This window comes from Poecilia reticulata, chromosome 16, assembly GCF_904066995.2.
Source record: "Poecilia reticulata chromosome 16, P_reticulata-male-v2, whole genome shotgun sequence".
NCBI classification, from domain to species: Eukaryota; Metazoa; Chordata; class Actinopteri; order Cyprinodontiformes; family Poeciliidae; genus Poecilia; species Poecilia reticulata.
In genome coordinates, this window is record NC_088845.1 from 11,395,422 (window position 1) to 11,409,073 (window position 13,652).

General features: G+C 36.0%; 1 protein-coding gene across 4 annotated transcripts; it reads right to left on the bottom strand.

Moving 5' to 3' along the window:
• Positions 1-1,424: 1,424 nt before the first annotated feature.
• Positions 1,425-11,910, bottom strand: LOC103477890 (hemicentin-2-like). Of its 4 annotated transcripts, XR_014091372.1 has the most exons (15): positions 11,721-11,901; positions 11,226-11,352; positions 10,509-10,907; positions 9,937-10,257; positions 9,072-9,374; positions 8,646-8,948; positions 7,213-7,518; positions 5,966-6,244; positions 5,505-5,804; positions 4,744-5,019; positions 4,390-4,668; positions 4,053-4,167; positions 3,908-3,965; positions 2,627-3,037; positions 1,425-2,008 (listed from the first exon to the last, which is right to left on the bottom strand). XR_014091372.1 is itself a non-coding variant. In XM_008431226.3 (14 exons), the coding sequence occupies exons 2-14, from the start codon at positions 11,269-11,271 to the stop codon at positions 2,717-2,719; spliced, it is 3,306 nt and encodes a 1,101-aa protein (XP_008429448.3). In that variant the 5' UTR covers positions 11,272-11,352; positions 11,721-11,901; the 3' UTR covers positions 1,425-2,716. The 4 variants fall into 4 exon arrangements, 3 of the variants coding, with proteins under 3 accessions (XP_008429448.3, XP_081472927.1, XP_081472926.1); XM_008431226.3 differs by having other exon boundaries at positions 1,425-3,037; XM_081616801.1 differs by lacking the exons at positions 1,425-2,008; positions 3,908-3,965; positions 4,053-4,167 and having other exon boundaries at positions 2,835-3,037; positions 11,721-11,909.
• Between the last annotated feature and the right edge of the window lie 1,742 nt (positions 11,911-13,652).

The window sequence follows — 13,652 nt, forward strand, 5'->3', positions numbered from 1 at the left end:
TTTTCATTGTTCTCAGAATTACTGAAGGAAGGATGGATTCCAACTTGAAAACCCAAAAACTCAGACATCAAAAGTCTGAAAGAAAGATTTTCCCAAGATTTATCATAATAAGAAAATGATTCTTTTTGTTGATTTGTGTCTGATTAAAATCACTGTCAGAGCACTACGCTGTCTTTTTGTCAGAATGTCCTTAAAGTTGACAGTAGACCAGTCAAAGTCAGACTTTGACATGTTGATTAGTCGTAGAAACCATGCATACCCTGACACTTTTTTTTAAATGTCATTATTTATGGAATGCTTGAACACAGCACTAACTTCCCTTTAACCACTGATAAGAATATCAGATGCAAATTAGGTTAATGTATTTTCAGGCAGTTCGTTTTTTCGTCTCTGCCTGAAAATACACAGACTAAACTAGAGCTCCATGTGTTTCTTTTGTTACCAAAAGAAAAATAGATGAAGATGTTATGTCTTTGTTTGCTTCTGATACTTTAATTCACAACATCCAATATAAACTGAGAAACCCCTGTGTGTTTGAGGTGATTTTCACTCAATTTAGTTATTGCAACTAACTAAATTTAACAGCAGATGGCGCTAGAGACCTACACAAAATAAAACTGAAAAATAACTGAATTGGTGGGGTATGTGTTTAAAATGTAATATGTGTTTAAAATGCAAAACCTATAGAAATGTGTAACTTATTCGCACCTCCTGATAGGTCTGAGGAATAATTATCACCCAGAGCCAATAAGAAAAATGTTAAATTCTCCAAATAAAAATAGTCCAGTCTATAAACATCCAAACAGTAAGAGAAATAGTTTTGCTACTCCTACCTGACCTTTAAACAAGAGAAGTTTAGTCTGACTTCGTGTTTTTAACTGGGCTTCACTGTGAAGCAGATGTTATAACTTAATTACCACGCAGCAAAATGTCAGAGTTGAGTGTGATTTCATCTTCACCAAGCAAACAATCTATACGTCTTTGGTGGCTGCTTTCATTTGTATGAACTTCTGATTTATGGTACTTATTGAAACTCTATCAGAAATGTGTCAACTACTTCTTCTTTTTTTACTTTACTTCCACAACCTTGCCCTTTTGGGTGTTACAAATGCTATTAAAGAATTTATATAATTTGCTTACTTATTGTAACTGATTAGAGTCCACAGCAGGTGGCGACAGAGGTGAATACTATAAAACCACTTTCCAGGTGTATAATTAACAATTCTGGCCAAATAAAACAGTGTCTAAAATACAAAGCTAACATTGCTTTACAAAAAAAGTGTTTTGAGACATGACGAGAGTTTGATTTAATACTATTATTGAAAAAATAAAGAGGCCCGTACATATTAGGCTTGAAAGGGAACGTATTGTCATGATGGTTGTGAGATTGAATCAGTCTTAAAAAAAAATAGAAAACAATGACATTTTCCAAATGTATTGGTACCAACAAGTACATTTATTATGCATTTACTTAAAATGAATACAATAAAAATATATAAACAAAATATGCCATATTTGATGAGCTATGTCACAATACATTTATGTCATTTTTTTAGTCATAGTTTTGACCTGCAGGATCATAGAAAAGCATCAAGTACAGTGGAAACTGATTAATGAGAGCAATATGCCGGGTAAAGGGTTAACGATTTTGTGAATGACAGTCAGAGTATACTAAAATAAATATAAATATAATTTTATTTAAAAAGCTGCATCACATATTTGAATACCTCCTGAATATGTTCTCCAAGTCATAGAGCCTTTTATGTTCTTTGTTTCCTTTCCGCCTTTGAACGTTCATGGTAACGGGTAACAGGTTCAATTTCACATTCAATAAATGTAGGATCTCTCTTAGTACACTACAAAAAATACAATTCTAATTAAAGACATTCTAAAGTGTTTCTTTGACTGGTTACACTAAGAGCTCATTAGTTGAAACCAGTTTACAACATTGTGTAACATCCAAAAGGGAGGACACGTTGGAATGGCATCTTCAAGATCATGAGTGGTTCTGCAGATTATAAAAATACAGTAAATGATTCAGGTGTTGCCTGATTTAGTTTGACATAACAAGCATTAATAAAAGTTCAAATGTAGCAGTTTAAAAATGCATTAAAAAGATCTTTACAAATACTAACTTATACATAAAGGAATATGTGAAAGAAACATTTTTACAATTAATCTCACCTAATAAATAAAAAAAAAAGAAGCCCATTGAGTTTTATTGCACCGTGCTGACGTCCTGCATAACGGACCCATGTGTCAAGTGCCTCAATGTGCAAGGTATAAATACATTATATTGAAGCTTTACATACAGATTTTATGTTGTACACTAAAAGAATAACATTCATGAAAAATAAGTTTATAATTAAAACTAGTTGACATTTTAAAGGCATGATGGTTATTAAAACATCAACACGGATCTATAAGACATCAGCGTTGCACACTCTTGTTTGAAGTCAGGAAATTTGGGAGATTTTCTTGTTCATATGTTAATAAGTGTTTGGTCTGCCTTTTATGCAATCAAACACTAAATCAACATCTTTACAGATAGATGCTCTGAACCATAATTTGTGCAACTGGTTTCATGAGAAACAAACCATGACTATCATTAATATTTAGCTCTTACTGTATTTTATAATCATTGTATCCATGTTGGACTCGAGCTTTAGGGGTTTTTTGTGATTCTGTCTTGGACGTCTGGCCTCACAATCAATCTTCAACTCTCCTCAACTAAATCCTCCACTTTTGCGTACACTGGTTCCTCAGCCTCTTCTTTCACTTCTTGAACGCAGCTTTTCATCTCGTTATCCTCCTCAGTCATCATCTCCACTTGATGACCTTTTTCCTTGTTTGTCTTGATTTCTGCATATTCCGTGTTTTTGTTTTCTGAACTCGTTATCCGTTTTGTGGGAACCCGGTTTAGGAGGGAAAAGTCAATGTTGGCATACACCAATTCCTTTGGACCGTTGGTAGCTTCAGGAGCTCCTGCCAAAGCTTCTTTCTTTTCTCCCCCTTGAACAGCTTGACCATTCGACATCTGCCACATATAAAGAAAAACACATAAGTAAAGTTGAGAATTAACGACTGACTGACTGTACATTGCTACCAAATTTGATTTCCTTGTGATTCAGGTGGAGTCAGAGTTTTTTGTTTTCTGATTTACTTTTTCATTTAATCATTGTATAAACAGCTTGAAACGCTATCCTATGCTTTTTAATCATTCAGAATCTAAATATCAATCAATTCTGGTTAATTCACAGGATTCTCAGTTTGGGTCTGAGACATGCTCATGTTCTCACAATGTCATTGGTTTAATAAACTTAGGATGAATGCTGAATTCGACTTTTCACTATTATGCTTCTGAAATGCTGAAGAAGGAAGTCAAGAGTCATGCTGTGAATTTTGGGTGTTGATGTAACATGCAGCTCTCCGTCATGACCAACAACGCTGCGATTGTTCTCTATTTCTGCAGTGCTGCTTTATTGAGTAAGCACTCACTGCTGGACATGGCCACAGGCAGCAACTGGTCAACTTGTGAAAGATCAAGTGATTTAGTGAGACTTGTGTTGCAAGGTGACAAAATCGTTTGTTTTTTTTGTTTGTCTTTTGTTTTTTGAAGAGAAGACTATATTTTGGTTTTTCTCACAGAATAATCAGTTGCTCATAGAAGTGTCATTTGCTTGTTTAAGACTCCACAGATGAGCATGTGTTGCTGTTCATTTTACTGAACATGTACAAAATTGCAAATAAAAATATTTTACAATTTTAAGAGACGTGTAGGATATTAAAAAAATATATATTTATGGTTCTGAACCCCCAGCATCCTGTTATGACACCTCACTAGATGTTAGATATTTTGTTTCACAGATAAAAGCAGAACAATCATTGATATCAATACTTATCATACCAACGGCGTAATCATCTCCACAGATTCACCCGCATTTTCAGAGTTCTTCCGTTTTATTCTGAGGAGACACATTATCTTTACAGTAACGACTTGAATATATGTTTGTAGTTGGAAATGCAAATTAAGTTCTAAATGTACGATGTACCTGTAGAATTTCATGAACAAACAGAAGATGATAGGTGCAAGAAGGAACCCAACCAAAAAGGCAATGATGATTTCCAGCATGGAACTTTTTTCTGAATTAGGTGTTTGCTTGCTTACTAAACGGGAAAACAGAAACATAATGTGACACAACTGTTGCTTGTTGATGGAGAAAAATAGATAATTTAAGGTCAAATTAGCAAAATTGCTTACAGCTACGTCTTTCTAACTGAAAAGAGGCACTTACTTACACAGCCATCTGTCCGTACTGGCACCAGAAAAAAAGCTCCTTAAAGCAGAAGTTACAAGTAGCAGAAGTGTTAAAGCTGCAAAAACAGTACCTTCTCGTTTTGTCCAGAAGACTGTGAGGTTTTCTTTTGCTTCCCCATTTTCATTGCTGCTAACACATTCAACACTGATGTTGCCATGGTTTTTAACAGTTATGGTAACGGTGCTGTTGACAGTGTGGTTTGACACAACACTGGTGATGGAGTACTCAGTGTGGTCTTTCAGCATCGGCCATTGGATGGTAGGTAGAGGAAATCCCTCACTAAGACACATGCAGGTCAAAGCGTCTGTCCGAAGCACACATCCAGAACCATTCAGTACCTTTGGAGACCCTGTAAGCACACAATAATCATCAGTTTAGGATAAACCACGAGTGGCTTAATTGTAAATAAAATATGTTTTCTTACAAGTCACTTTTACGTGAACATATTTAGTCTCAGTGATGTTCTCGTATGTTGCTGTGCAGGTGTATCGTCCAGAATCTCCTACTGTCATGTTGAAAACGACAAGAGTAGCAGATCCAGTGTTGTTGGGGGAGCTAGTTCTGTTGCTCGGATGCATGCTGAGTACATTTTTAGTCCACATGATGAGTGATGGAGGAACACTATCAACACTGCAGGTCAGATTCAGAGCATCTCCTTCCTTTATTGTTTGGTTTCCAGTGATCTGAGGCCTCCTTCTGTCTGTGAATGACATTAAATTGTTTTTACTTTGCAAAGTTGTTTTATGATATACAATGCTTTAAATTTAAAACAAATGTATGTCCAGATGATAACATTTAAAGCCAAAGATTCAAATAGAGCCCAGAACAGCATTGCTAAACTAAAAATACAAAAGGCAAAATATAACAAAGAGCTGCTGAGCATCAAATTATTTATCTTATTGATTTTGCTGATAGCCTTGCTCTAGCTTACAATATAATGAAAAGTGAATCAATTCATTCTTAATCATTTTACTGTAAGATCTTGAAGGGTTGAAAATGAAGGGAACTCAAAACATTTTTTTCTTTTTCTCACACATCCAACAAGTTCCCTTCAGAAAGTCTTTTTGTGGCTAAGAATAAGAACAAAAAGCAGAAGAGGTTTTGTACACTGTCTGCACATTTCTGTCTCCAGCATTTTGCACTATGGTCAAAAAAAGAAAGAAATAGAAATGATGCAGTACTTACATGTAACTGTTAAATTGATTCTTTCTGTTAGATTTATGTTTGGCACAGTTGCTGTGCAGATGTAAAGGCCTGCATGTTCTGCTGTAACGCTTTTGATGAACAAAGTGCCAATCCCACTTTGTTCCTGCTTGAGATTTTCACTGCTGTTTTGCAGTTTACTTGAAATATTAGTCTGCAGGTTGCTGTTTTCAAATATGGTCAAGTTGATAACTGAGGAGGAAAAACTGTCAACAGTGCAGGTCAGACTCAGAGCATCTTCCTCAGCTGTTGTCTTGCCAGAGATCTGAGGTTTTCCTATGCCTGTGAAACATATTTAAGCCAAATATGTTAGATGAGGACAAAGAATATACACTGTTGCACTATTGCTACAATATGTAATGTGAAGCTAAGCAAATAAAAACAAGCTTAATCAGATTTATTTCCTCTGTTGTTGTAAATGATTTTTGTTGAAACATACTTACTTGTCACTATATGGAGTTTTTCTTCCATGGTACTTTTCTGATATGCTGCTGTACAAACGTAGCGCTTTGCATCTTCCATTGTTTCATTCGTGATGGGAGAAGAGACATTTGCCTGTTCATACAGCACATAGACTGCAGTAAATGCTTTACTTAAAGTGTCTATTTTTAGATTGGTTTCTGTTCCATTTTTAGTCCATCTGACAACTAATGGCTGAAAACTGTCCACACTGCAGTTCAGATTCAGATCTTCTTCCTTCACAGTTGCATTTTCAAAATCATCTGTAGATTACAAAATATTATTTTAGTAAGTGTAGTTTAGCTTAGTTATACTTTTGTAAACAATTGTTGGCATAGCCTGTTAAAAGTCAACTTGAACTCAACGACAGTATTTTTGCAGAAGTAGTCATACCTTATAACCTTTGTTACATTATCGTCACATTATAAGTACAGACTGCATTGCACAGTGCCTTACAGAATAATAATGACCCTTGTACTTTTTATATTTTAGTAAAACCACAATATCTTTATTTAATTGATATTGTTTTTGTAACATGACTAAACAAAGTAAGACTTGATTGTGTAGTTGTGGGTGGAAATTTACCACATCACTGTTAAAATACTTTAAAAACAAAAATCTGAAAAGTGTGGTGTGCATTTGCAATCAGAATAAGCTTGATTGACCAAAGGTTGTGTGAACAAAGCAGGAAGTTGACTTTGTCTTTTTAAGCATCCAGGCATAAAGCACAAACATTTGGCCTCCTGATGATAGTTTGTAGAATCAACTTTTACTGTCCTCACAGCTACAACGTTTCTCTAATCTCTTGCACATCTACAAATTAAAACTTTTGTTCATTCTTCTTTTCAGAGTGGCTCAAGCTCAGTTAAATTTAATAGCGCATTACTGAAAATCAAACTTTGGGTTTTTCCACATTATCTCAGCTTGATTCATCTTTGGACTTTTACTGGGATAACCTAACACTTGATTTTGCTTTGACAGAAGAAAAGCATCCAAAATGTTATTCCTGACTTTTCTGGTGTGTTTGTTTGACCCCAGGATGCTGCTTGTTCTCTAATGTTCTTTAAATATTTTGAAAATATAAAAATGATTTATACACGACATTGGTGCCGGAAAAAAAATCCTCATATAAAGAACATACACAAGTAATTCAGTATAAGTGTTGTACCATGAACACTTCCTCTGATGAAAAGACATGCTTGCTGAAAATTATTAAGAAGAAAGTACTTACATGTTACTGTAACTTTGACTTGTTTTGTTAGATTATCGGTAAGGTTTTTTGCAGTACAGATGTAAACCCTTGAATCTTCTGCTGCCACATTAGTGTTGGACAAAGAACCATTGCCATCTTTCCCCTTCAAGGTGTTTTCAGTGATGTTAAAAGCACCAGCTGAATTGCTGGGCTGCTGGTTAGTTTTTGTTTCCATCTTAGTCCAGTTGATAACTGAGAGAGGAAAGCTGTCAGCACTACAGGTCAGATTCAGAACATCTCCCTCCTTTACTGTTGTTCTACCAGAGATCCAAGGTTTTCTGAGGTCTGTGGGGCAAATATTTAACAATAAGATATAAAATTGTATTTTAAAGCAGATGTGTGATAACACCCACAAGTGTTAACCTCTTCGGCACATGGCCTCTTTTTGAGCAATATGGCTGAAAGTAACATGCCTAAAATGAATTGAATGTATCTCAAGAACTACAGAGTTTATTTTAATTGTTTTGGTATCAAAACAAAGGCAAGACCCTAGAGAACTTGTTACAGCTCTAAAAACCACCCTGCCTTTTACTGAGGAAAGTGAATTAATATGATAAACAGCAGAAATTAAGAAAAAAATCAATTTCCGCCTAAAAAAAAACACTTCAATCTATGAATGTTCCTTTCAAAGCATGCAGTGAAAGCCAAAAAAGTAGTAAACAACAGTACACAATCTGACCTTTTACTGTGCCAAGTTTCAAGAAAAAAAAGTAAATCATATGAGTTTTAGAGAGGTAGATAAAAACGTCACACCAGAGAGACATTCCTAGTGGTATCCTAACCAGGTACCCAAACCACCTTAACTGGCTCTACTCTGAGTTCCTTCCAGATAACCAAGCTTCTCATCCAATCAGTAAGGCACAGCCCAGAAACCCAGACACTAATTTTGGCCACTTTAGGTCACTATTAAAAGCTCATGACAATAGATGAGGTTGGGAATGCAGATCGACTGGTGAACTGAGAGCTTCACCTTTTAACTTAGATTTTTCTTTATCAAAACTGACTGATAAGGCGCTCGCATCACTGCAGATGCAGCACCAACCTGCCTATCAATGTCCTGCTCCATTTTTCCTTCAATAGTGAATAAGACTCTAAGATGCTTAAGCTCTTCCACTTGAGGCAGGATCGCATCCCTGATGCGGAGAAGGCACTCTACTCTTATCCAGATCAAGATCACGGCATCAGATTTGGAGACACAAATCTCCCTCTGTAACCTTTGTTCTGTCAGAGATCTTAGGTTTTCTAAGGTGTGTTGTCAGATATTTAAAATAAAGTATTTTAAAACATATTTTATAACACCCACAAGTGCTAAGTATTCTAAAGAAATTACAAAACCTTACACTAAATAATCCTGACTTAGAAGAACAAATAATTGTATACCTTCTCCAAATTAACTATGAAAATGTACTTACAGTTCACTTTAACATGAACTTCTTCTGTCATGCTGTCATTCTGATACGTTGCTGTACAAATGTAACGTCCTGCTTCTTCTGTTGTTACATTCATGATGGACAACGATACATGTCCACTTTTTTCCTGCAGGTAGACTTTTCTGTTATCTGCTTTGATTAGAATATTGTCCTGCCAGTTGGTTTCTGTTCCAGATTTAGTCAACTTGATAACTGATGGAGGAACGCTGTCCACACTGCAGGTCAGGTTCAGATCGTCTCCCTCCATGACTGTTGCTCTGCCAGAAATCTGAGGTTTTCTAGCATCTGTGGAGTAGAGATCAAACAAAAGGGTTAAACACTTTTAATATGAACTCTGTATGAAGCTCAAGCTTAGATAATTGCAAATAATTGTCTGAGAAATATTTCTTCAAAATGTATTCTACACACATTTCACTGTTACATTAATTTCTTCTCTCAGAGTGTTGTTCAGATGTTGTGCTGTGCAGATGTAAAGACCAGCGTCTTCTTTCGTCACATTAGAGATGGAAAACAAGCACCTTCTTTTTAGTTGCTGACAGATTTTACTACTGCCATGCATTTCAGATACGTTGTGACTCTGCTGTTCAGCTTGTTTTCCAGATTTAGTCCAGGTGATAACTGATAGAGGGAAACTGTCCACACTGCAGGTCAGATTCAGATTATTTCCTTCTTTAACTGTTGACCTAACAGAGATCCGAGGTTTTCTTGCATCTATAAAGCAAATGCAAACAAAACATTTAAACTTTCAGTACAGACACACCAAGAACATATTCTTCTGTTACTGGGAAATTTATATACCAATTAATAAATTAAGAAAGTGTTTTACATTGTACATCTACATCTGCTGTGGATATATTCACCAAAATAAATATATTTTTTTAAGTTTTACATTTTAAAAATCTCAGCCAACATGCCATTGTTATTTTGACTGTTTTTCATAGGGTAGTAGTCAGATATTGTGCTGTACAAATGTAAGGTCCAGAATTATTTGCTGTCATATTTGCCTGGTAAAAGGAGAATGGCATAGTTTTTCTTCTGGTAAATCATCTCTCTTTAAATTTGAACCATTTCATAATGTTCCAGGTCACATTCAAAGTCACCACAGTATTCTCTGTTATCAACATTTACTTCACATCAATGAAATAAAAAATATATATTACAATTAAATAAAGCTAATTTTAAAAGAGAGGTATATGAGCAAATGTTCATAAGTTGTAATTACAAACATCATCAGCAGGATTATGACAATACCTTATGACAATAAGGTACTCACATGTCACATTCAGAGTCACAGTCTCCTCTGTAGTTAGGCCGCCTGTGAAGCTGACCTTACAGGTTATTTTGGTGTTGTGGTGATCAGCTGAAGAGTTAAAGGTCAGAGTTGAGATGTGTATCTGTGTGACAGCAGTCAGATTCTCAGTTTTTAAAGCAGTAATGTTTCCTTTGATAAAATAGTCTTTCCTTCCTTTTCCTCTCCACATCCAGGTGATGTTAGGAGGAGACCCAGAGCAGAGACCAGGAGCAGTGCAGGTCAGAGTGGCCTGCTGTCCCTCAGTCAGTGGAGGAATCATCACTGAGGGCGTTTGGTTCAGACCTGATGGAAACAGTTCACTGAATGAAAACTCATAAAACCAGTGAGTTTTATTATCTTACATTTGAGGAGACAGATTGAAAACTAGATGATGTCTTACACTTGGAAAAATAAAATGAAAAATTTTACTTTTGTCAAAAATAAACTTTTACAATCTTATCTCAGAGGTAAATAAAAATAGTAAAGACAAAAACATTTTTATCAAGTTTAGAAATATGATGTGACATTATACTGAAGTTTTTTTGTTTCCCTACCTGTTACTGATAATGTTGTTTTTGTCTCATATGTAAATGCTTCTCCTGTTTCTTTTCCCTCAACTCGGAGCTGATATGATCCAGAATCGGATTTCTTAAGATTGTTGATCATCATGCTGCAGTTCTTCTGAGCCATGTTCAGGTTCAGCAGTGACACTCGACCTTTGAACCCAAACTGAATGTTTTCCTCGTTCTCGTCAGAGTGAAATATCCATTCAGATTTGTCACATCTGACATCAGATGCTTTACATTTATACCAAATAATACGTTCGGGTACAAAGAGAGCTGTGAAAGCACATGGTATCACAGCACAGAGTCCAGCTTCTGCTCTTATTTCGTCCTCATTGAAACCAACACTGTAACCTTCATGTTTACTGAAGTTTACCCATCGTAATGCATCTGTTAATAAGAAAAACTACTAAAATTGGGATTTGTTAAAAAGTTATTTCAATGAAATGAAACAATGTGAAAGCAGTGATCGTTTATTGTCAATGTTTATACAAACCAGATATTATTTATAAGATATTTAAACACTAACCATTAATCTTTACTTTAATGTCTGCACATAGCACAAAAACTGTATTAATTTGCAAATTTGTGAAACAAATAAATAAACCTTAGGGATTTGCCATAAATATTGTTACAAGCAAATGTACTTATAGTATATATAATTTTAGTTCTGATTCATGTTCATAAATGAGAGGATTCATACATTACCATTGTTAGAAGGGAGAGACACGATTAACCAGATGAAAACAAACATTCTGATTTGAAGCTTGAAACCTTCAGTTCATTCCAAACAGGGAAGAAACTTTTATCCAGAAGTTTCAGAAAAATACTGAAACTGAAGCAGAATTCAGACATAACATCATACATACAATGCAACATTTCTTTACTGGATTTCATTTCACTATTGCTGCACTTTATGAATGTTTTAAATAAAGTTTTGCAACCTAATTATGACTTTACATCTTTTCAGTAAAGACAAATAAATGTGACTGTAAATAATTAAAATGTGTATTTATCAGAATTTATGTACTGCACACCTCTGTGGCATTATAGGTTTGAATTGATATTTAACTTTGTTCAGCCAGAAAGTACTGATTTTTCTCTTTAACTCTCCCAAACCCACCCACACACATGAACATTAAATTATTTTGTTCATAAGTCTGATGAGAGCTAAAGCATTGCGTAAATCAAAGTTTTATTTACCTCTTTTTTTTGTCCACCTTTCCACTCGACTTCAGTGACTTTCTGCACAGGCGTCCAAACTGCCGTCTTCTTTTCTCTTTCATATTTCTTCCTTGTTTTTTGCCGCATTAAGAATTGGGAAGTTGGTTTGTGAGCACTTTTATGAAAAAAAGCTGCTCAACCAATGAGTGAGACTCAAGCTTTATCAACTATAAATGTAATAAATTGTGATAATATATGTGATTATATATATTTTATTATTACATCATCAGAAATCATTAACTTTAGGGGTTGCTTTGCATTATTTCTGTGACTAAGGATATGGAAAACTTTGGCAAAAGCATTTTTTATGCTTTAAATTGCAGTCAATGTTGCGCTTCAAGTCTACAATTTCATTTACAGTAGCTCCTTATTTAGGGGAAAAATAAATGAATCCATATTTTTAGAGACATATAACTTTGATACCCCTCCCAACCCCACTTGGGCCCAGGAAATGGATGGATATACAGTAAGTTTGATCATCTTCACAAGTTTTGAGTTTTCTTTCTTTTCTTCCTCTAAAGAAAAGAAAACAATTGTTGCAGCAAATGTACAGCCTATATACAATAATTGTGCCTGGCAAGCATAAAATAAACATGATGTGACTCACAAAACGTACCACATCGATTACATAAAAATTGTGTGCGCTGAGTGAATAATCTATATTATTTTTAATTATCTATTTTCCCTTAAAATCAGATTTTCTCAGAAGTCAAGATGATCCTCTACACAGATAATGTATGTCAGGTACCATCCATCCATCCATACATCCATCCATCCATCCATATATATATATATATATATATATATATATATATATATATATATATATATATATATATATATATATCCGGGGTCGGGTCGCGGGGACAGCAGCTTCAGAAGGGAGGCCCAGACTTCCCTCTCCCCAGCCACTTCTTCCAGCTCCTCCGGGGGAATCCAAAGGCGTTCCCAGGTCAGCCGAGAGACATAATTCCTCTAGCGTGTCCTCTGTCTTCCCCGAGGCCTCCTCCCGGTGGGACGTGCCCGGAACACCTCACCAGGGAGGCGTTCAGGAGGCATCCTGACCAGATGCCCGAGCCACCTCAACTGGCTCCTCTCGACGTGGAGGAGCAGCAGCTCTACTCTGAGTCTCTCCCGGATAACCGGGAGGGACTCAGTTTTAATCTGAAGCATTTCTGAATTCCAGTACAGGCATAACCAGCAGTGGTCACGTTGGTAGGAGTTCGTCCTGTGGCAGAGCCCCCTCTCAGTCTGTTTCTGTCATTGTGTCTTTGGGAAGATATTTCACTCACTTTGACTGGTGGTGGTGATCAGAGGGCCTGATGGCACAGATACATGGCAGCCTGGCTTCTATCAGACTGTCACAGGGGAGCTGTGGTAACAATGTATCTTGCCAGCATGAGAACTTAAATTCTTTTACAGAATAAAAATCACTGAACAGTAGAGTGCTGAGTCCTGTACTGGTCATGTTGCCTCATGTTTGTTCAGGAGCAGCTGCAGGTAAAGAAGCTGGAATAAGTTTTCTGATGGCACCATAGTTGTAGATCTCAGTCTTGGTCAGATCTCTCTTGAAAAAGACATTTTTAATCTCAATGAGACACACCTGGTTAAAGAAAGGGTTACATTCATTCATTCATACATTACCAAAAGCTTCCCCCACCTTTCTGCAGGTTTGAGGTAGAGAGGGTGACAGCATCAACTTCCTGTAGGTTTCATCTGATAATTCAGTGTCGACACTCCTGCCACAATGCTGCCCCCCCCAGGAAAAAGGATGTAAACGAAGCTTTCGGACTCACGTTCTTCTTGTGTCGTAGAGATATTTTGTTTTGTTCTTAAAAATAAATATATTTTGGTGAGTGTCAATAGGTTCTCCATTTGGTCTGACTCTATGAAATTTTGTCATGGCCCATT